Source organism: Oncorhynchus kisutch, linkage group LG22 (assembly GCF_002021735.2).
Source record: "Oncorhynchus kisutch isolate 150728-3 linkage group LG22, Okis_V2, whole genome shotgun sequence".
NCBI classification, from domain to species: Eukaryota; Metazoa; Chordata; class Actinopteri; order Salmoniformes; family Salmonidae; genus Oncorhynchus; species Oncorhynchus kisutch.
In genome coordinates, this window is record NC_034195.2 from 43,187,259 (window position 1) to 43,210,836 (window position 23,578).

The 23,578-nt window shown below is 45.0% G+C and overlaps 1 protein-coding gene across 3 annotated transcripts in view; it reads left to right on the forward strand.

Moving 5' to 3' along the window:
* Positions 1 to 23,578, forward strand: part of LOC109867015 (neuron navigator 2) — a 77,340-nt gene that overhangs the window by 47,096 nt on the left and 6,666 nt on the right. Inside the window, exons 8-22 of one of the 3 annotated variants that reach the window (XM_031801138.1) lie at positions 2,371 to 2,677; positions 4,366 to 5,011; positions 6,129 to 6,569; positions 6,905 to 6,970; positions 7,727 to 7,887; positions 8,195 to 8,374; positions 11,849 to 11,901; positions 12,625 to 12,648; positions 14,062 to 14,136; positions 19,292 to 19,375; positions 19,479 to 19,602; positions 19,760 to 19,914; positions 21,832 to 22,007; positions 23,051 to 23,204; positions 23,365 to 23,515. In XM_031801138.1, the coding sequence (XP_031656998.1) occupies positions 2,371 to 2,677; positions 4,366 to 5,011; positions 6,129 to 6,569; positions 6,905 to 6,970; positions 7,727 to 7,887; positions 8,195 to 8,374; positions 11,849 to 11,901; positions 12,625 to 12,648; positions 14,062 to 14,136; positions 19,292 to 19,375; positions 19,479 to 19,602; positions 19,760 to 19,914; positions 21,832 to 22,007; positions 23,051 to 23,204; positions 23,365 to 23,515 (2,797 nt within the window). The remainder of the gene's footprint in view (positions 1 to 2,370; positions 2,678 to 4,365; positions 5,012 to 6,128; positions 6,570 to 6,904; positions 6,971 to 7,726; positions 7,888 to 8,194; positions 8,375 to 11,848; positions 11,902 to 12,624; positions 12,649 to 14,061; positions 14,137 to 19,291; positions 19,376 to 19,478; positions 19,603 to 19,759; positions 19,915 to 21,831; positions 22,008 to 23,050; positions 23,205 to 23,364; positions 23,516 to 23,578) is intronic. The other 2 variants (XM_031801139.1, XM_031801140.1) reach the window with 2 other exon arrangements.

Consider the following 23,578-nt stretch of genomic DNA (forward strand, 5'->3'; position numbering starts at 1 on the left):
TAAGCTCTCTGCGGTCCCCTTCTGTGAGCTTGTGTGGCCTACCACTTTGCAGCTGAGCCGTTGTTGCTCCGAGATGTTTCCACTTCACAATAACAGCACTTACAGTTGACCGGGGCAGCTCTAGCAGGGCAGAAATTTGACAAACTGACTTGTTGGAAAGGTGGCATCCTATGACGGTTGTCACGTTGAAAGTCACTGAGCTCTTCAGAAAGACATTCTACTGTCCAATGTTTGTCTATGGAGATTGCATGTCTGTGTGCTCGATTTTATACACCTGTCAGCAACGGGTGTGGCTGAAATAGCCAAATCCACTAATTTGAAGGGGTGTCCACATGCTTTTGTAAATACAGTGTACTAGTAGGCCTGACCCATGTCCTCATCAGATACACCTCAACACTCACAAACTTATGTCTGTCATCATTGCTTATGTGGAAGACTGTGTGATAGAAGCAGTTTCTGTTTTTCCAAAGATAACTACACAATATTCCTGTAGAGAGACAGTCTCTTTTCAATGGAACATCCCGACAACAGCACTAAGTGAGTTTTCTCAGGAATGAAGCAGTTGGCATGGTTGTGAATGTGATGTAGAAGACTGCAAGGTTATTTCCAGTCATAAAAAGGAACTGGGTAGACGACAGGAGCGACTGCAGCTTTGGCACCCGTTTTGTTTTCATGTTTTTCTACCATTAAGGCTTTCACTGCATCCTCCCATGCCAACGAGTGACTTAAAATCAAACAGTAGAATGCAGACGGCCCCAAAACCAGCTCTTCAAGCCAACATTCAGTCACAAAGCCCCTCCCATTTTCTCTGTAACTGTATTGCCTTTTATAGAATTGCTTTGTGTTGCATTTTTCTGCTGCACTGTAGAATATGGCTTGGATTTATTATTGAGGCTATAGAGATAACAGTGTTTATGATTCAGGCTGATAAAGAAAGAGGCCATTAAAATTCCTTCCCTGGCAATCATTTTTTATGAGTATTTTCAGTAGCTGGTTGAACAATGACCTGTTATAACCAAGGCTGACGTAAGTTTGGCGAGCGCTGGGAAAACGCACTACAAAACACAGCTTCAAAACATTGTTTATTTGAACGGCCAATGTAATGGTCCTGTTCGCCTGCCTCTGCCTCTCTTTCTCAAGTCTTTACTTATCCAATTTTTGCATTTTGAGGCGGTAATGTTGATACATGAAGCATGAAGTCGTCTTTGCTGATTTCCTGTATTAATCACTCCAGGCCCTGTCAGGGACTGTCCAATGTAATCCACTGCTAACTCTCCTGACCACTGTCTTGTTCATTAGGCACCAAACGGATGCAAATGGGCTGAAACAGGGAGGGACTACCTCGACCTGTCCAATAGAAAGCGTTAATTTTCACTTTGTATTGCAACAAAAAAAAATATATATATATATATGTTGCATGCCTTATTGAACTCAACCAATGTTTGTGAAGTGATTCAGCCACATGCCTCAGATGAAATGCCAGATGGGCAGCAGTGACATCAACCAGTGTTAATGTTTAACCACAGAGTTAATGCCTCAGATCCACACATTACTTCTGAGATGAGAGCAGACTGCACCCAAATCAGAGAAAAATCCTCATCAATATCAACTTCCTGAATAGGAATCTTTTCCCTTGGCGGTTGAGCAACAGCTCATAGAACAAAGAGGATATTTGTATAATGTGATGACTAAACAAGCATCCTGTTCTTGACAGTGTGTTTGTAATGAGTGCTGTGTACTGATGAGAATATGAAGGCATTCACAGTAATAGGGACATGTGGAGTTGTTTAACTGGAATGATGGCATAAGGCTGAGCTAATGGGGGGAGGTAATAGACCAGCGTTTCCCAAACTCGGTCCTCAGGACCCCAAGGGGTGTACGTTTTCGTCTTTGCCCTAACACTACGCATCTGATTCCAATAATCAAAGCTTGATGACTAGTTGATGATTTGAATCAGCTGTGTAGTGTTAGGGCAAAACATGCGCCCGTTGGGGTCTCCAGGACTGAGCTTAGGAAATGCTGGTCTAGACTAGTAGACCATTGCTTTTCTTTCTGCTTGCTCTCCTAGTGAGATGACTCACGTATCAGTGTTATTATTATATTGGTATACTTTAAGTAGAGGGGAGTTAGAGTATGTACAGCAGTGGTGGCTGGTGTCACTTTAAATGGGGAGGACAGGCTCATAGTAATGGCTGGAACAGAGTGAATGGAATGGTCTCAAACACATCTAACACCTGGTTTTGATACCATTTCATTCACTCCATTCATTATTATGAGCCGTCCTCCCCTCACCAGCCTCCTCTGATGTATGGTATCTACAGCACTTGAATAAACAGAAGTAACAGATGTTTGACGTTTGGTTTCCCTCAGCTCCAGACAGACGCAGAGAAGCACCTGGCCTTCGAGCAGAACTCTGTGTGGTCCGGCAGCGACGAGGTCAAGAGGTCAGACGGTGTCTCAGACAACGGGGTTAAAATGGAGTCGGGCTCCAAGTATTGCCGCCACCCCTCAGACATGTCGGACGAGTCGGACAGGAGCTCCTCAGGCCGCAATACGCCCTCCGTGGCCCACACAGGCTCCTGGAGACGGGGAATGAGCGCCCAGATGGGCGTAACCTCCCCCAGGACCAAGGCCCCCATCACGCCAGGCTGTGCAACTCTGAAGACCCATGTTACAGGTACGTTACATACAGAGTAGAGACAGACGGAGCCCAGCAGCCACACTGTCTCTATATTGTTCTCTATCAGTCTGAACTATACTGAACAAAAAGATAAACACAACGAAGTGTGCTCTTCACATGTACCGGGCAGATGGCAGACAATGTGTATGACATTGTGTGGGGGAGCGGTTTGCTGATGTCAATGTTGTGATCAGAGTACCCCATGGTGGCGGTGGGGTTATGGTATTGGCAGTCATAAGCTACAGACAATCAAGCAATCAAATGTATTTATAAAGCCCTTTTTACATCAGCTGATGTCACAAAGTGCTGTACAGAAACCCAGCCTAAAACCCCAAACAGCAACAATGCAGATGTAGAAGCACGGTGGCTAGGAAAAACTCCCTAGAAAGGCAGGCACCTAGGAAGAAACTAGAGAGGAACCAGACTCTGAGGGGTTCCCAGTCCTCTTCTGGTTGTGCCGGGTGGAGATTATAACAGTACATGGCCAAGATATTCAAATGTTCATAGATGACCAGCAGGGTCAAATAATAATAATCAGAGTGGTTGTAGAGGGTGCAACAGGTCAGCACCGCAGGAGTAAATGTCAGTTGGCTTTTTATAGCCGATCATTCAGAGTTAGAGACAGCAGGTGCGTTAGAGAGAGAGAATTGAAAACAGCAGGTCTGGGACAGGTAGCACGTCCGGTGAACAGGTCAGGGTTCCATAGCCGCAGACAGAACAGTTGAAACTGGAGCAGCAGCACGACCAGGTGGACTGAGGACAGCAAGGAGTCATCAGGCCAGGTAGTCTTGAGGCATGGTCCTAGGGCTCAGGTCCTCTGAGAGAAGAGAGAAAAGAGAAAAAGAGAGAGAGTTAGAGAGAGCATACTTAAATTCCCACAGGACACCAGGTAAGACAGGAGAAAGACTGATCCTAGCCCCCAGACACATAAGCTATTGCAGCATAAATACTGGAGGCTAAGACAAGAGGGGTCGGGAGACACTGTGGCCCCATCCAATGATGCAATGAACACAATTGCATTTTATAGATGGCAATTTGAATGAAGAGAGATACTGAGACGAGATCCTGAGGCCCATTATCGTGCCATTAATCCGCTGCCATCACCTCATGTTTCAGCATGATAATTCGCTGTCCCATGTTGCAAGGATCTGTTCACAATTCCTGGAAGCTGAAAATGTCCCAGTTCTTCCATGGCTTGCATACTCACCAGACATGTCACTCATTGAGCATGTTTGGGACGCTCTGGATCGACGTGTATGACAGCATGTGCCATTTTCCGCCAATAACCAGCAACTTCGCACATCTATTGAAGAGGAGTGGGACAACAGGCCACAGTCAACAGCCTGATCAACTTTATGCGAAGGAGATGTGTCGCGCTGCATGAGGCAAATGGTGGTCACACCAGATACTGACTGGTTTTCTGATCCACGCCCCTACCTTGTTTTTAAGGTATCTGTGACCAACAGATACATATCTGTATTCCCAGTTGTGAAATCCATAGATTAGGGCCTAATGAGTTTATTTCAATTGACTGATTTGTCTCAGTAAAATCTTTGAAATTGTTGAATATTTTTGTTCAATGTACATGTGTTCCTGTAGTGTGTGATGAGGCAGCCAGCAGTCAACCACAGATACGTTGTATCTGGTGGGCCATGGTTGATAGACTGTCATGTCTCCACCCACAGGTAAAACGGACGACGCCAAGGTGTCTGAGAAGGGCCAGCATCATCTCTCTCCCCGGGCCAAGTGTAGCATGCAGCGCTCCCCATCATACACGGGCCGCAGCAGTGGAGACGAGGCCAAGAAGCCCCCCTCCTCCTCCAGCTCCAGCCGCACCCCCACCACCAACACCTTTGGATTTAAGAAGCATGCAGGAGGAGGTATGACCATGGTGACAGCCAGCGGAGTGACCATCACCAGTGGCTCAGCCACCCTGGGAAAGATCCCCAAGTCAGTGCAGCTCCACGGGGGTCGGGGTCTTGGTCGCCAGGCCAGTGTGGATGATGGCTACCTACCTGTGAGCTCACACTCCACCCTGCAGTACCGCAGCCTCCCCCGGCCCAGCAGAGCCTCTGGTGGGGGACGCAGCACAAGCCGCTCGTCCAGCAACAGCATCGACTCCAATCTCAGCAGCAAGTCCAACACGCTCCATGGCCCCAAAAGCCGCAGCCAAGTCCCCAAACCCAGCGCTGGTGGCACCCCCCTTCCTGGCTCTGGATCCAACCAGACAGACCGGGAGAAGGGGGTGTCCTCTGAAGCCAGTCCCACAGCCCCGGGAGCCAGGCAACCAGGGGGAAAGTACCCAGACGTCTCCTCCCCTACCATGCGCAGGTCAGCCCACCACCTCCATACCCCCTAGCCTCAGTCATCAAGCGCTGTCTCACACTAACACTGGATGAGTCTGAGAGTTCCTTCCACTAGCCCTGAAAGCACTACCACCTGCTTATGATTCCCACTGGGCAAAACTGGTTGAATCAATGTTGTTTCCACGTCATTTCAACCCCAAAAAGCTATGTGATGGCGTTGAATCAACGTGGAAACTCATTGAATTTGCAAAAAAAAATCTATGTAACTTTTTTAATAAATCCAATGACATGACATTTTTTGTTGATTTCACGTTACATTCACAATAGTTGACAACTCAGTCAAATGTAAATCAAAACTAGACATGAACTGATGTTTGTGCCCAGTGGGTATGTGACATATTCAGGCAGAGTGCAAACTGATTTTAGTTGGGATAATCATCATATCAGCGTTGTAGTAACATTAAATAAAACTGAGAGCTCTTGGCTTATCAGGGTTTCATGATGTTTTTTTGGAGTCTGCCCATGAATCATGAGTGATTTAAAAGGCTTGGCTTATCACTAGGCCTCTCTTGATATAATGGTCTATCAGTGGTCATTAAAAGCAGGGTGACAGGGCCCAGTCTGAGGGTCCAGTGTTTTCTCTAGCTCAAACCCAGTGCTGGGTTGGCTGGTGTTGCTTTATCTGATAATGCTGCTTGGACTTAACTAATTGCCTGATGAGGTAATGAGAAAATGTAGCATCTGTTTCCCCTCAGTGGTCTGAGAGTCTCCCTTCTCATTTAACCCTTTAATGTTGTCCAAGCTAATATGGCGTCTGTAGGACGTACTTTACATCCTGTTTTAATGTAAATGACGTGTTGATAAAAATGCGCGGTCAAATATGTATGATAGCTGCTCACATGGACAGCCAAACCGGACCAGCGAATCAGAGAGATGGATATATTTGTCTTCTGATGATGTGATTATACCATGAAGTAGGGATTGTGTTGTCGTGGCAACGTTATAATATACATTTGTGTTGCTTATCTTTGCATTAAGGAGTATTTTAATCAAAGATTACTTCAACAATTCCCTGCTTATACCCATGTACCATTTAACTCTCCTCTCACTCTTCTCCTCTGCTTCCTTCCTGTGCCGTCCAGACTGTTCGGAGGCAAGCAGGGCAAGCAGCATGCCCCAGTCACCACCACAGAGAACATGAACAACTCCACCGTCATCTCCAACCTCCACGCCAACTCTGGCCAGCAGGGCGGCGCTCTGGACTCCCCCTCAGCCAGTAGCGGGGGCAGTAGCCCTCTATATGGGGGTGGAGGTCGTCTGGGTGTGGAGGCACACTCCCTCTCCCCCCTGGCCTCCAGTCCCAGTTCGGCCCTGTCCACCCCCTCCCACAGCCTGGCCTGGAACAGCACCCTCAGCAGGGACACTCTGAGCCCCGGCTACCCCTCCCTCAGCAGCCTTGCCACCAGCAGCGAGTCCATCGACCTGTCTCTGGGCAGCGGAGGCCACGGACACCACGGCCCTGGTCACGACACACTGCCAGCCTGCGTCAGGAACAACGGCATCAAAACTGGCTTCTCAGACAGGTAGGAGTGGGTTTGGTTTAAGAGCTGCCAGGTGTGGCTATGTGTTTTAATGTCGGCTACATGCTCTCCTCTCTTTTCTTCCCTTTGTATCTCAACCTTCGATCTGTTGTGTTCATGAGGGTTTAGTCACTTTCTAACAGTAGAGTTTGAGTGGCCATATTGATGATCTAGGAGATGATAGGAGACTGACTCCTAGTTGTTGGTGTAATGAAAGCATGGATTCTATCTTGACTGTTGATCTCTCTGTTTCCCCCTTCTATCTGTGCTCCTCCTCTCTCTGTTGTTTACCCTTACCCCCTAACCCCCTACACCACTAACCCCTCCCTTCCCCCTAGCCTTAGCCCTCTCTCCTCTCCCTTGGGTAGTCCCAGCCGAAACACTTTACCCCGGAAACAGGACAGGTAAATGTGTCTATATGGAGTTAGGCTTGCTTGATGGTGAAACAGCTGCCTGTGTGTAGTGTCCTGTGTTTGTGAAGTGAAGTGACTGTTGGATGTTATCGCTGCCTCCATCTCTTTCACAGCATGTATAATGCCCTCTGCTGGCTACACTGGGAAGGACAGGGCTGGAGTCTGAAACATAATCTTGAGATGTATATCAAAGTGTGTGGAACTAAGAAAGATCACACCACAGCTGTGAAGCTTCTATTGGTAGCTGTTATCTGTAGCTGTGTCCTGTCTCTATGTTTTGTCTACATGTTCAGAATGGCCACACACCTACCTCCACCAAACATGAATTGCCCCTAGCCTAACAAGGGCTGAACTCTCAAAACACATCTCTGTAAGCCACCATTTCCTTGAGCAGTTTACTCAGGAAAAAAATACATACATAAAACAATTAATATAAGTATTTATTTTTGTATAATGTTTTTGGGGGGGTGGTATTAAGTATGGTTTTCATGAACGTGCATTGACGTACAACTTCCACCTGTATCATACAATATATAATGCATAATCCCATGCTCTGTGATTTTGTAGACCATGTTGTGACTGTACACCCTGCACGTTATCACACAGCCTTGATGTTACCCATGTGCCTCCCTGTCCACCAACAGCCTAGGTTATTATCATTATCTGTGCAGATTGTGACTTGCAGCATTCACACAAAGATGTTGATGTGAGGTTGGATTTTCAGCATCTCCTGTCATCTCTCTGCAGGTACGGCCACCTGCCCCAGCTACGTAGTCATGACGACCACCGGGATTGGCTGCGTTCCCACTCTGCAGGAGGTCTTCAGGAGTCTGCCGCCAGCTCACCCTTCTACCCCACCTCCAGCCTCACCTCGCCCTCCGGAGCCCGCTTCAACTTCTCCCAGCTTGGTAGGTGTAGCCTCAACCCTCCCTACTCATCACTTTGATTAACACTATAGGAGCAGTGATAGTCATCACTGTACAATGGACTAAATATTGTGTACATGCTGACTTAATGTTTCGTCTCTCTCAAGAGACTTCTCCGATAGTGTAAGGAAAAGTAGTAGTGATTATATCTGTTATGTTGTATTTCACTCTTACTTTCCACTATGAGTGAAGAGTAAGATACAAACGGCAAACATATCTGATCAATGCCCTCTGTCCATGTCTGTTTAAGATATTCTTTGACCTTTGTTATGTGACGGCTGTGTCCCAGCAGGCAGCCCTACCACGGCGGCACAGATCAACCTGGCAAACCTCCGCAGCGGCCTGGCCAATCAGGACGGTTCGTATGACCCATACAGTGACCCCCGTCTGAGGAACTCGTCCATGTCTCTAGAGGAGAAGAGTCGCACCATGACCAGCTCTGGGTCCTCCAGAGAAGGCCTGGAGGAGGGTAAGACAGACTGACATACCCCTCCATCTACCTGCTATCACACAGAGCCTCAGAGAAATTGAGAGCTTGGGACTATAAGGTTCTATCTGCATAGCCATGTCCTGTTCAATGTTCTCTAACTGTATAGTACTCTAAAAACTCCAATTCATGTTGTTAAATTCAAAATAATACAAGATAAAAAAAATCACTGACACCATTCAAACCAAGAATCATCTTTTTGCAGAAAGACCCTTATCGTCCCAAGCTCTCAAAATGTAGGTACATTTATTTATTTGATAGATGACTTCCACTCCACATGTCAGAGTCTATCTAGCAGATAGCGAAGGAGTCAGGCGCAGGACACAGGTAAGAGTAAAAAACCCTGTATTTACTCAATCCAAGAACGGAACAAAACTCCTGTTACAAAACAAGGACAAAACAGGACTCGAACTCCAACACACGAAAGACGATCACGCACAAAACAGAAAGGGATTAGAATTCCTTTAAAAAATGTAGCCATGCTTGCAGATTGTTGTTAACTAAGAGGTTTTTTTTGAAAGCCTTTTTAACAGGGCACTATTGAAAGATATACTTTTTTTTAATTTACAAAATTAATGTTTATTGAATCCACATGCTTGTTCAACCAACCATTTAAATCACTAGTGAAGTATTTCATTACCTTTTATTATTTCAGTCTTTCCACACGTTAACAGTTGAATTGGGACACACAAAGAAGCAGTTTGTTCGATGTACGTACATAGACTGAGGTTTGATGATTGACTACACTTCTTTGGCTGAATGTCTTGGTGCTCTTGTGGTTTATTGCTTGTCCCGAGGCTCTCTCTTTAACTGATCCCTGTATGATGTCAATTTCTTGGCTGGTGTTGGCTGTTGATTTGTTCGTGTCCAAGGGCAAGTCTCAGAGTCATGTTGAGCTGTGGTGTTGTGGCATGTAGGCCAAGGTTAGGAGGAGGAGGAGGAGAAGGAATAGAAAGGCTGATAAATATCTCCTCTCCCATCGTAGATTGACATCTGACTCAACACCAGCTCTACAGACCTGCTCTCTCTCCAGACAGGAGCAGGGCACAGGGTTGTGTTTGATGGCACCCCAGTGCCTACTTTTGTACTTTTAGATCACATGTGATAGAGTAAACCTGGGAAAATATCTGCTCTAATCACAGTACATGTAGATGTACTCTACCTTCTTTCACGACTCCTAAATATATGTTTCAGAAAAGACAAGCATCCATTCCCAACTTGAAAAATTAATCCAACGTCCTAGCATGTAAAGGTGTAATCTGGGATATGTACTGCAGTTCAATGGTCATTTCAAAGAATAATATAGGTAACTGCCAAAATAATGGAAACACTTGATTAATGAGGGATACAAAGTATATTGAAAGCAGGTGCTTCCACACAAGTGTGGAATTAACATCCCACCATTCATTACCAGCTCTACATATATAAGAAACATTAATGTGTTGAAAATCCCAAATTGTTTGCCTGGTCAACTTACACAGAGCTCGGTTATCCCACCAGAAATGCAACAAGGGGTCTTTTCATAGTCCCCAAATCCAGAACAAATTCAAGAAAACGTACAGTATTATATAGAGCCCTTATTGCATGGAACTTCCTTCCATCTCATATTGCTGAAATAAACAGCAAACCTTATTTCAAAAAACAGATAAAGCAACACCTCACAGCACAAAGCCTCTCCCCTATTTGACCTAGATAGTTTGTGTGTATGCATTGATATGTAGGCTGTTTGCCTTTTAAAAAATGTATGTAGTTCTGTCTTTGAGCTGTTCCTGTCTATTGATGTTCTGTATTATGTCATTCTGTATTATGTTTCATGTTTTGTGTGGACTCCAGGAAGAGTAGCTGCTGCTTTTGCAACAGCTAATGGGGAGCCTAATAAAATACCAAAATACCATCATGCTTTGGGTCAGGTATACAAATGCTGGGAAGGCCCAGTTGCCTATTATTTTGGCTACCATGGCTAGAAGAAGAGATCTCCGTGACTTTGAAAGAGGGGAGACTGTTGGGGCACGTTTGGCAGAAGCTCCAGTGACAAACTGCTCAACTTGCTGATATTTCACGATATGCCGTTGCCGTCTCAGTCACCAGATATCAATCCTGTTTGAACAATTACGGGAGATTCTGTAGTGGCGCTTGAGACAGCGTTTTCCACCAATGAAAACAAAATGCCAAATTATGGAATTTCTTGTGGAAGACTAGTGTCTTATTCCCTACCATCTAGGGTTCCCGAGTGGCGCAGCAGTTTAAGGCTTAGTGCTTAAGATGTTACTACAGACACCCTGGTTCAAATCCAGGCTGTGATTGGTAGTCCCATAGGGCAGTGCACAATTGGCCCATGTTTGACCGGTGTAGGCTGTCATTGTAAATAAGAATTTGTTCTTAACCCACTTGCCTAGTTAAATTAAGGTAAAATAAAAATGATCCATCCACACACGTCAATGAACTCTGTGACACTTGAATCAGTCTGGAGAACACACTCAGGGCTCTGGATAACTGTGGCTTGTTTGTACAAAGGCTTCATAAGCAGATAAGCATTTAGTTAAGTTTGGCACATCCCGTTGCTGTTTTAGTCCTGCAGGGATATTGTGGTTCCATTAAATTATGATGAATGACGAGAGAGAGGCTGTGTTAATGTTATGGCATTGACAGTACTCACTAGAGAATATGTAAGGGATAATCAACAAGGGCCTATGCGTTCTGTGGAAATTAACGAAGGACTGTGTTCATTTGAAATGTGTTTAGGTTTACTCGATAGCTACAGTAGTTGCCTTGGTAACCAAACAGACTTGCTAGTTAGCGAACCAAACCATCAGTCCTAACTTGCTATTATGGAAATCAAATTCAACAATGCCAATAATGTTTTCAATTCGACTTTAGCTTTCAAAATCAGCTCAAACATAGAACATGTAAGAATGAACCATAGCCATTGAATTCTACCATGCTCATATACCGTGCGTTATAGGGAAATGGGGCGGCAGGTAGCCTAGTGGTTAGAGCATTGGACTGAGGTGTATAGGCTAATGACTGCTGGTAAAGTGGGAACGCATCATACAGTTGAATTTGGACATGTGAACTGTAGAGTTAGCCAGACTGGTGCTGCTGTGTGTGTTTCAACCATATCAGCACAATTAAAGTGTAGACTACAAAGTAAACTAGTTACATTAACAGCGCCACACACACACACACACACACACACACACACACACACACAAGTACAGCACCTCTGTTGTAAACATTCAGGACCTGTTCATGCATGTTCCTGTTTCCAGTCTTCAGGTTGAGATTAATCCCTGTTTACGTGAATCATACACCCACCACTGGTTGAATCAAAGTTGTTTCCACGTCATTTCAATGAAATTATGTGGAACCAACGTGTAATTGACATCTGTGCCCAGTGTGCCATGAATGATGTCGGCAGATGAATGAGTTGAACGTTGTGTTTTTGTTTCTCTCCAGTCCACGCCTCCTCTGTGTCTCTGGTGTCCAGCACTTCGTCTGTCTACTCCACGGTGAGCGCCACTTCGCTGTCTGTCTATGCACTCCACTGACTATCCAAACACATGGATATGCTAAGGGCTGGTTTCCCAGACACAGATTAAGCCTAGTCCTGGGCTAAAAAGTTATTTTAATTCTTCATTGAGAATACTTTTTAGTTTAGGACTAGGGTTAATCTGGTTTCCACTAGCTTCCCCAGCCACAAAGTCAGATTCCCCAGCAACAAAGTCAGATTCCCCAGCAACAAAGTCAGATTCCCCAGCAACAAAGTCAGATTCCCCAGCCACAAAATCAGATTCCCCAGCCACAAAGTCAGATTCCCCAGCCACAAAGTACAAATGAGCTCCATTTTTGGTCTAAATTTAAGGTTACGCTGTTACAAAAAAGGGTTATTTAGCTGTCCCCGTAGAAGAAACCTTTTTGGTTCCAGGTAGAACTATTTTGGGTTCTCTAAAGGGATCTACCGGGAACCAAAAAGGATTCTTCAAAGGGTTATCCTATGGGGATAGCCAAAAAACCTTTTTAGGTTCTAGATAGTGTAGGGTTAGGCATAAGGTTATGTCTGAATTGACTGCTGAATTGCATTGCGAGTTAACTGTGCCCCTAGGGATTCACTGTAGCCTTAGATGGAAAATGAATATGTTCAGATTGTTTGTCATGTCGTCTTATCCCATGCACACTCTGACATGCTAAACCCTATTTGTTTCCTTCTCTTTGCTCCTCTTCCATTTCCATAGCCTGAGGAGAAAGCTCAGTCAGAGGTAAGAACAACTTTGTGTACTTTACTTTCACACAATGTGTCAGGTTCTCCCCAAGGAGAGGTGGGGGTGGAGTCAGGCGCAGGAGAGAGCGAATGTAGCCCAAACAATCCCAAACAAAACCAAGAGGGTAGGGCGAGATTAAAATACCACACTAATTAACCAAATTGGGACACAGGTGAACGACAAGACAGACAAAACCAAATGAAAAGGATAAAGGATCGGTGGCAGCTAGTAGACCGCTGACGATGACCGCCGAGCGCCGCCCGAACAGGGACAGGAGCCACCTTATGTGGAAGTCGTGACACAACATTCACTAATAATTGGATACTACAAAATTGGGGAGAAAAGGGGGATAAAATTAAAAAATATATTTAAAAAAGTGTTGAAATGCAGTAAGTAAAACAAAAATGATATTGGGGGGTGGTGGGCCTGACCTATGGGGGCCCACCACCCCCCAATATCATTTGTTTTTTACTTACTGCATTTCAACACTTTATTTATTTTATTTTTTCCCCCCTTTTTTTCCCCAATTTCGTGGTATCCAATTATTATTAGTGACTATCTTGTCTCATCGCTACAACTCCCGTATGGACTCGGGAGAGACGAAGGTCGAAAGACATGCGTCCTCCGAAACACATCCCAACCAAGCCGCACTCCTTCTTAACACAGCACGCATCCAACCCGGAAGCCAGCCGGACCAATGTGTCGGAGGAAACACCGTGCAACTGGCGCCCGGACCGCCACAGGAGTTGCTGGTGCGCGATGAGACAAGGATATCCCTACCGGCCAAACCCTCCCTAACCCGGACTACGCTAGGCCAATTGTGCGTCGCCCCACGGACCTCTCAGTCGTGGCCGGCTGCGACAGAGCCTGGACGCGAACCCAGGGTCTCTGGTGGCACAGCTAGCACTGTGATGCAAAAACCCTAGACCACTGCGCCACCTGGGAGGCCCAGCATTTCAACACATTTTGCCATGGTGCAGAGAGAAAAATGTACAGTTTTGCTATTCTACACATTTTATCATGAGGCTAAGAGAAAATGTTACTATTTTAAAGCAAATGTCCTGCTATTCTATACATTTTGCCATGAGGCTGAGAGAAAATGTTGCTGTTTTAAAGCTAATTTCCTGCAATTCTACACATTTTGCTATCATATGCTATCTGATTTACTTTTATTTTGGAGGGTTTGGGGTCCCCCATAGCAGTATAACCATTTATGAGCCCTGAAGTTACAGGCTTTGTTAGCAGCTGAACGTGTACCGACTGACTCAGCTGCCCCTCAGGAGCAACCAAATCCCTATCATTCTTACTCAAAATACTCTGTTATATTCAATGGAATACATACTACTGTATCATATATGGTATGTATCGTATTTCCTGTAGATAAGCATGATCTTGTTTTTCTGTTCTCAGATTCGTAAGCTGCGGAGAGAACTGGACGCCTCCCAAGAGAAGGTGTCTGCTCTGACCACTCAAATGAGTGCTAATGTAAGTACGATGGCAAAGGGTTACTATGCTTTGCACTGTGGTTCTCATTGTTATGCTGGTAGAAACTGTATGTAATGTCTTGGTTGTGCTCAATGGAACTAATTTGTGTTAATGTTGCATATTACTGTGGAATGGTTTGAGAGGGCAAGCATTGAACATGACACAGTGGAATGGTCTGAGAGGGGAAGCATTGAACATGACACAGTGGAATGGTCTGAGAGGGGAAGCATTGAACATGACACTGTGGAATGGTCTGAGAGGGGAAGCATTGAACATGACACAGTGGAATGGTCTGAGAGGGGAAGCATTGAACATGACACTGTGGAATGGTCTGAGAGGAGAAGCATTGAACATGACACTGTGTAATGGTCTGAGAGGGGAAGCATTGAACATGACACTGTGGAATGGTCTGAGAGGGGAAGCATTGAACATGACACTGTGGAATGGTCTGAGAGGAGAAGCATTGAACATGACACTGTGTAATGGTCTGAGAGGGGAAGCATTGAACATGACACTGTGGAATGGTCTGAGAGGGGAAGCATTGAACATGACACTGTGTAATGGTCTGAGAGGGGAAGCATTGAACATGACACTGTGGAATGGTCTGAGAGGGGAAGCATTGAACATGACACTGTGGAATGGTCTGAGAGGGGAAGCATTGAACATGACACTGTGGAATGGTGTGGGAAGCATTGAACCACATATCTTCTCTATCTTCTCTCTGAATGCAAACAAACACAATGGCCCAGCAGTAACGACCTAATTAAATGGTGCATCCTCTGGCCCGCATCCACACTGGTCATGTGATCTCACAACAGAGATTTCACAACAAAGCAGGTTGGAGGTTCCTGCAGCTGTGGAAACTTGGTGTGGAGTATGGGTAGCCTAGTGGTTAGAGCGTTGGACTAGTAACCGGAAGGTTGTGAGTTCAAACCCCTGAGCTGACAAGGTACAAATCTGTCGTTCTGCCCCTGAACAGGCAGTTAACCCACTGTTCCCAGGCCGTCATTGAAAATAAGAATGTGTTCTTAACTGACTTGCCTGGTTAAATAAAGGTAAAATAAAAAATAAAAAATGAAGGCTGTAGCCCCATGTAAGAGCACTCGTGTTAGGCTGCTAGAGTATGGCCTGACCCTAACGGCCCTACGAGACAGACCTGCACTAGGACCTGACTGACTGAATGACTGACTGACTGGCTGCATGACTGACTGGCTGACTTACCGAGAATAGATGGTTTGGCTGACAACGTCACAAAAATACATTGATGTAGCCGAAAGGTGTGCATTGTTTAATTATGAACGGTCAGATAGCTAGCAAAAATGACAAGAAGCCGCCATGTGGGGAATCGTAGGTGGCTTGTTTTAGCTAGTTTTATCTTCTTATCCATACCATGTCTTGTTTTAGCTAGTTTTATCTTCTTATCCATACCATGTCTTGTTTTAGCTAGTTTTATCTTCTTATCCATACCATGTCTTGTTTTAGCTAGTTTTATCTTCTTATCCATACCATGTCTTGTTTTAGCTAGTTTTATCTTCTTATCCATATCATGTCTTGTTTTAGCTAGTTTTATCTTCTTATCCATATCATGTCTTGTTTTAGCTAGTTTTATCTTCTTATCCATATCATGTCTTGTTTTAGCTAGTTTTATCTTCTTATCCATATCATGTCTTGTTTTAGCTAGTTTTATCTTCTTATCCATATCATGTCTTGTTTTATCTTCTTATCCATACCATGTCTTGTTTTGAGGTGTTTTGAGTGATATCATGCTAATATGTCAAAAAAATTGCAAGCTAGCTAACCAACAACTCTAACAATGTATTTGAGAGACAAGTGCTCATTCTGCAAATGTATTTACAGTATGTTTTCAATAAACATTTGGAGATTAAATATACAATGCATTCAGAAATATTCAGACCACTTAACTTTTTCCACATTTTGTTACGTTACAGCCTTATTCTAAAATTGATTAAATATGTATTTTTTTTTATCAATCTACACACAATACCCCATAATGACGAAGTGAAAACTGGTTTTTAGACATTTTTGCAAATAAAAATACCTTATTTACGTAAGTATTCAGACCCTTTGCTATGAGACTCGAAATTGAGCTCAGGTGCATCCTGTTTCCATTAATCATCCTTGATGTTTCTACAAATTGATTGGAGTCCACCTGTGGTAAATTCAATTGATTGGGCATGATTTGGAAAGGCTCACACCTGTCTATATAAGGTCCCACAGTTGACCATGCATGTCAGAGCAAAAACTAAGCCATGAGGTCGAAGAAATTGTCCGTAGAGCTCCAAGATAGGATTGTGTCGAGGCACACATCTGGGGAAGGGTAACAAAAAATATCTGCAGCATTGAAGGTCCCCAAGAACACAATGGCCTCCATCATTCTTAAATGGAAGAAGTTTGGAACCACCTAGACTCTTCCTAGAGCTGGCCGCCTGGCCAAACTGAGCAATCAAGGAAGAAGGGCCTTGGGCAGGGAGGTGACCAAGAACCCAATGGTCACTCTGACAGAGCTCCAGAGTTCCTCTGTGGAGATGGGAGAACCTTCCAGAAGGACAATCATCTCCGCAGCACTCCACCAATCAGGCCTTTATGGTAGAGTGGCCAGACGGAAGCCACTCCTCAGTAATAGGCACATGACAGCCCACCTGCAGTTTGCCAGAAGGCACCTAAAGGACTCCCAGACCATGAGAAACAAGATTCTCTAGTCTGATGAAACCAAGATTGAACTATTTAGCCTGAATGCTAAGCGTCACGTCTGGAGGAAACCTGGCACCATCCCTAAGGTGAAGCATGGTGGTGGCAGTATCATGCTGTGGGGATATTTTTTAGCGGCATGAACTGGGAGACTAGTCAGGATCGAGGGAAAGATGAACGGAGCAAAGTACAGAGATCCTTGATGAAAACCTACTCAGGACCTCAGACTGGGGCAAAGGTTCACCTTCCAACAAGACAATGACCCTAAGCACCCAGCCAAGACAACGCAGGAGTAGCTTCAGGACAAGTCTCTGAATATCCTTGAGTGGCCCAGCCAGAGCCCAGACTTGAATCCAATCGAACATCTCTGGAGAGACCTGAAAATATCTGGGCAGCGACACTCCCCATCCAACCTTGTGGAGCTTGAGAGGATCTACAGAAAAGAATGGGAGAAACTCCCCAAATACCGGTGTGCAAAGCTTGTAGCATAATACCCAAGAAGACTCGAGGCTGTAATCGCTGCCAATGGTGCTTCAATGAAGTACTGAGCAAATGGTCTGAATACTTATGTACATGTGATATTTCCGCGTTTTTTTTTTTGTTGCAAAAACTTCTAAAAACCAGTTTTTGCTTTGTCATTATAGAATATTGTGTGTAAATTGAGGGGGGGGGAAGATTTAATCCATTTTAGAATAAGGCTGTAACGTAACAAAATGTGGGAAAAGTCCAGGGGTCTGTGTACTTTCCGAGCGTACTGTAGTTTACATGTTGTCAACAATCTAAGCCAACCCTGTCTGTTTTGCCCCATAGTTGCACACACGTCAGTTTTGTTGCTTAACAACCAACCCGTCTATAATCCTGGAGCTAATCTGTGCAGCTTGATAGTGGAGTTGTCAGCCAGCCACATGCCCCAACACCATCGCCTCTGTCTGATGGAAGCCCTCCAGATCTGTTCCCCGCATTCTCTTCTGCCTTCAGCTTATGTTCCATGGAGAACGGGCTCTGGGCTGTGATAGGAATCAGGACGTGTTTACTCATACCTCTGTGTGATGATCAGAAGCTCAGAAGCTATCAGTCTTCAGCGTCTGTCTGCTATTGGACTCATACTTTATCAAAGGCTGGATCACCTTGAGCTGAGGAGCTTTAACCATGTCAGCGAGAAGTCCCAGGGCTTGCAGCCCGGTGGCGTGGTATTCCCTGAACCACTACCCGTCCCTGGGGAAGGAGGCAGCCAGAGAGAGGGCCAGATGCCAGCTGCAGCCCATACTGAGGCACCACCAGGGGGACAGCAACACACAGCAGGGCCTCACTGAGGTGGGATCTGACTGGCACCTCTGGCTAGCAGTATAGGGAATAATATGGCTACGTTGTGGGCTGTAACTTGAGGTTGGAGTTCAGTGTGTCTGTCCTAGATGTTTTATCAGAGGACACACTCGTCTCTGTTGCCTTTATCTTGATGTTCTGCTTTTGTTTTGGCTGGAAAGCTGTTAGTTATCTAACACCAGGAACTTCATATTTGATTTCAGGTTTGATTTCAAAAGTTGATAATGCTTTGGTTCTTCAGTGGAATGTAAATCAATTGCTCAGATTTTTTTTTATTTGTAAAGCATATCAACAACATCAATGCATAAAATAATGTGTCATATCTGAAACCAACCTTTCGAAATCCAAACACCTGCGGTGTGTAATGTTTGCATTTATCTTCTAAAACACAAGCCGTCCATTGATTTCATGCATTTGAGTTGGTTTCTTTGGATGTTTATTATAGCCAAACAGACGGCATACTGAGCGAGTCTACAATCTCTTTGTACATCTTCATCATATTTCCAACGGTGTAATTTGATAACGAGCATGAATTTTAGCAGCATGTTTCTACCATACTTGTATCTCTACAAAATATAACATATACTGGTGATTATTTTTACTCCGCATATGAGATGAAAACATCCAAACTGTATTACTCTTTTTCCTTTGTCCCCATGTGCTCATCTGTGGCTGTGAGAAGATAGCAGGTCTCTGGTTTCACTAAGGCAGCTGAGAGCTAGCTAGAGTGTGTTAGGACTTGTGTTGGCCTCATGTTGATCTCTACCAGGCTGCTAAAACATGGAACCCTTCCCAGACAGCTACTGTAGCTAGCTAGCCGTCAGAGAGCCTGCCCCATCACCCTTTACATCAGCATTGATCCATTTCCAACATGTTCTGACCTGTCATTCTTACTCAAAATACTCGGTACACCATGTCATAGTTGCCATTATAACCTGTGTATGCATGTCATGAAAAGTACATGGGTGTGTTCTTATGAGCAAGACCTTTTCCGAAAGTGGCAGTTTGTTGCCATTTTCACAGCCTTGAGATGGGATTACAAATTACATTGTCAGCAGGTCAATTTGCTTACTTTCCTCATACATGGATCACTAAATGTGAACTGTTGTGTGTATGTCTTCAGGCTCACCTGGTAGCAGCATTTGAGCAGAGCTTGGGGAACATGACCATCCGACTCCAGGGACTTACCACCACGGCTGAGCAGAAGGTATGGACTGGGGCTGTGGTCTGTTTCCTTACAAATATGTCTGTCCTTCCTTGGATGGATGGTGGAGCTAATTGTGTTGTTTTATCATGTTGTTGTGTTGTAGGACTCTGAGCTAAACGAGCTGAGGAAGACCATAGAACACCTGAAGAAGCAGAATACCGCAGTCCAGGCAGTCATCAACGGTGACATCAATCTCCCAGAGACCTCCTGCAACGGTGATAGGTCAGGTGAGAAGTTCCCTCCCACATCACCATGGAAACACAACAAGGATAGATGGTTATTGCCTAGTGAGAAAAGCATCTGACTCAGAATCTGAATGGATTCCAATTCTATGTCATCATCTGGTCCCTGTCTAACACAGTCACTTTCTTGTGTATTCCATAGCTTCAGCCAATGAGAGCTCCCAGTCTCACCTGGACCTGCGTATCCACAGACAGCACTCATCTGACAGTGTGTCCAGCATCACAAGCGCCACCAGCCACTCCAGTGTGGGCAGCAACCAGGAGCTGGACTCCAAGAACAAGAAGAAGAAGAACTGGGTAGGTCCTCCACTGTCTGTCTGTCTGTCTCTGGCTGACTAGCTAGCTGTCTGTCTGTCGCTCTGTGTGTGTCTGTCTGTCGCTCTGTGTGTGTCTGTCTGTCGCTCTGTTTGTGTCTGTCTCTCTGTGTGTGTCTGTCTCTCTGTGTGTGTCTGTCTCTCTGTGTGTGTCTGTCTCTCTGTGTGTGTCTGTCGCTCTGTGTGTGTCTGTCGCTCTGTGTGTGTCTGTCGCTCTGTGTATGTCTGTCTGTCTGTCGCTGGCTGACTGACTAGCTAACTGTCTTTCTGTCGCTCTGTGTGTGTCTCTGTCTGTCTGTCTGTCTGTCGCTGGCTAACTAGCTAGCTGTCTGTCTGTCGCTCTGTGTGTGTCTGTGTCTGTCTGTCTGTCTGTCTGTCTGTCTGTCTGTCTGTCTGTCTGTCTGTCTGTCTGTCTGTCTGTCTGTCTGTCTGTCTGTCTGTCTGTCTGTCTGTCTGTCTGTCTGTCTGTCTGTCTGTCTGTCTGTCTGTCTGTCTGTCTGTCTGTCTGTCTGTCTGTCTGTCTGTCTGTCTGTCTGTCTGTCTGTCTGTCGCTGGCTGACTAGCTAGCTGTCTGTCTGTCGCTCTGTGTCTGTCTGTCTGTCGCTGGCTGACAAGCTAACTCTCTGTCTGTCGCTCTGTGTGTGTCTGTCTGTCTAATCTGTAATGTGTTTTTGACCTTTCCTCCAATCCTCCTGATTGTCTCAGCCTCCTTGTGCAGGAGCAAAGGTGAATATGCTTATTGCTCTTAGGGAGCTCCTCTAGAAAATAGACTGTGAGTGGAGTTTTGTGAGCCGTTTTCTTATTGCATATGAAAAACCGCAAACAAACTGTACGTGGCTACAATAAGGTTTAGTCTGTAGTCTGTTATAGTTAGATACAAGCTTAGGTCAATGTACATTTTTTTGCCTGTAGAAAAGGCTGATGTGTGTATATTCTGGTTCAACATGGCCTGTAACCTATGAAGTCAAATTAAAATATCTGTGTGTTCTTTTGTCCTGATATAATAATGCTGTTGCGTGTGTTGGAGGGAAGGTGAAAGATGACTATGTATGCAGACTGTCCACAGTGATGATACTTGTACAGATGTACTATCTTAATTTGACCTGTTTCTCACAGCAGTAAAATAATCCTGCAGCAACAGGAAAGGTGAATTATTATGTGGATTATAATTAATGGACATTTTTATAGGGGTTGTTATATTTTTTGTTAAAATAAATCAAGTCTGATATTTTCAAGTGAAAATAACAAACTTTAGAATCCTTTTTAACCTGTTTAAATGAAGATTATCTGCAACAACAGTGTGATCAAATTAAGATAGGACATCTGTAGCTATGTATAGGTTAGAAGTACAACAGTGGAGGACCTGACTATTTGACCACAAGGGGGGAGACGGCTCCTGAGTTTAAATATCTAAATCTGCCTTTTAGTGATTGAGTAGTTATGTCAATTAGTGAGAAGTTGTCAAAGTGATATCTTATTCTCTCTAATAGCCTGGTGTTCATTCCCTGTGTGTAGCTGTGAGTTGTTTGTTTGCATTCAGTCTCTTTAGTGAGCTACCTTGTGAACAGCCTAGTCTCTGTCCCTAACACCTGAACAAGGTCTTGGATTATTTAAGTGAGCTAAAAGTTGAAGTTGTCTATGATAAGCATGCTGTTTTGTCTTGTATTTTCCCTCTTGTGCTCTCCTATGGTGTGGCAGGTTTATGAGGTAAGATCACACACTCTTTCCAAAAAATACTATTACTTGTTCAGTTGGAGATGGTGAAAGAGTAGAAGTTTATAAATGCTTTGTGTACAGGTTTTTCTTTCAACTCCCTGATGTGTCTGTGTGTTTCACTATGTACTCAGGTCTCTCTCTTTTCTTCCCTGCTCCCTGTTCCTCCCCCTGTCCCCGGCTGCAGCTGCGGAGCTCCTTTAAGCAGGCATTTGGGAAGAAGAAGTCGCCCAAGTCTGCGTCCTCCCACTCAGACATTGAGGAGATGACCGACTGTTCCCTGCCCTCCTCCCCCAAGCTAACAGCATATAACTGCTCCACCACCTCTACACCCATGCTCCAGAACTCCCACTCCAACTCTTTGTGAGTACCTGGGCCCAGACCAATATAACATTAGACGCTCACCTGTTTAAAACTGGGAGGAGATAGTGGATCATAATAGATGCTCCCTGTTCCCTCAACTCAGGGGTCGGGAGTCAACTCAGGGGTATATATACCAGTTCCCCATATATACCAGTTCCCCATATACACCAGTTCCCCATATACACCAGTTCCCCATATACACCAGTTCCCCATATACACCAGTTCCCCATATACACCAGTTCCCCATATACACCAGTTCCCCATATACACCAGTTCCCCATATACACCAGTTCCCCATATACACCAGTTCCCCATATACACCAGTACCCCATATACACCAGTAACCCCTATATACCAGTACCACATGCATAACTGTGTGTGTGATAATTAGAGACTGCATGGCCTCATTGTTTTAGTCCCTAGTTGGATGTTTGTATTGAATCTGTCCCTCTCTTGTCCGTCTGCCTGTGTTTCTCTAGCCCCATTCTCTCTCCCCTGCCTGTTAGTGGGCGTGGCCGGGGCGGTAGAACTGGGGTGTTGAGGACTGGGTCTCTGGCTCAGTAATAGAGTATGAATAACGTCTGTAAACCCCCATTCACTTTATGATCAATTCTGATGATAGATTTTCCTAACAAATGGCCTTGATGCACCAAGTGATTATCCTAACAATTCATCTCAACTTCATCACTCATGCCTGTTGTGCTATTGAAACTAGAATGAAGGAGCCAATCACACATCTTTCACAGGACCTTCATCTTGTCCTGTTTACTATTGCCTGATTGCCTGGACCCCTATCTACAACACAGTGATTCAGTGCCTTACCTGTGTTTGACCTGGTGTGTTGTAACAATATTTCTTGGCAGTGACAAAACATGTACTTGTATAGCATGTTACTGAGCTTTTGATCACCGTATGAAAAGCATAATTGTCTGATAATTGTCTGCAAGAGAATGTGCTTCATGGGATTTTCTGGGGATGTGCTATTGAGGACTGGCCTTCTGTATAACCCTGAACTGACCAGACTGTCTATGTCTTGTCTGCAGGATCTCAGAGTACACAGACAGCGAGGCGGAGAAGGTGATGGGGCTCCGCAGTGAGCTCCGAGACAAGGAGATGAAGCTGACTGACATACGCCTGGAGGCCCTCAGCTCCGCCCACCAGCTGGACCAGCTCAGGGAGTCCATGAACCGCATGCAGGTGAGGGTGACCATAACGTAACCACATATGACCAATGACATATGACATGATGAGGGCCTGGAGGTTTCCCTGACCTTGTGACCTGGGGAAAACTCCACACCCTATAAATGTGAGATGCTTTGAGCTGTGTTTGACCTGGTGTGTTGTAACCTGTCCTCAGGGCGAGATAGATAGGCTGAAGACCGAGAATGACTGTCTGAAGATGGAGAGTCAGGGCAGCTGCAGCAGAGCAGCCTCACAGGCCTCAGTGGCCTCACCCTCAGCGGGCCAGTCACAGCACGGCCTCGCCCTAACAGAGTCCACCAGCCTCGGTAAGATTGAGTGTGTGAGTAAGTGATCGAAGTGTGCGTGCGTGCATGTTTTAGTCTCTGTGT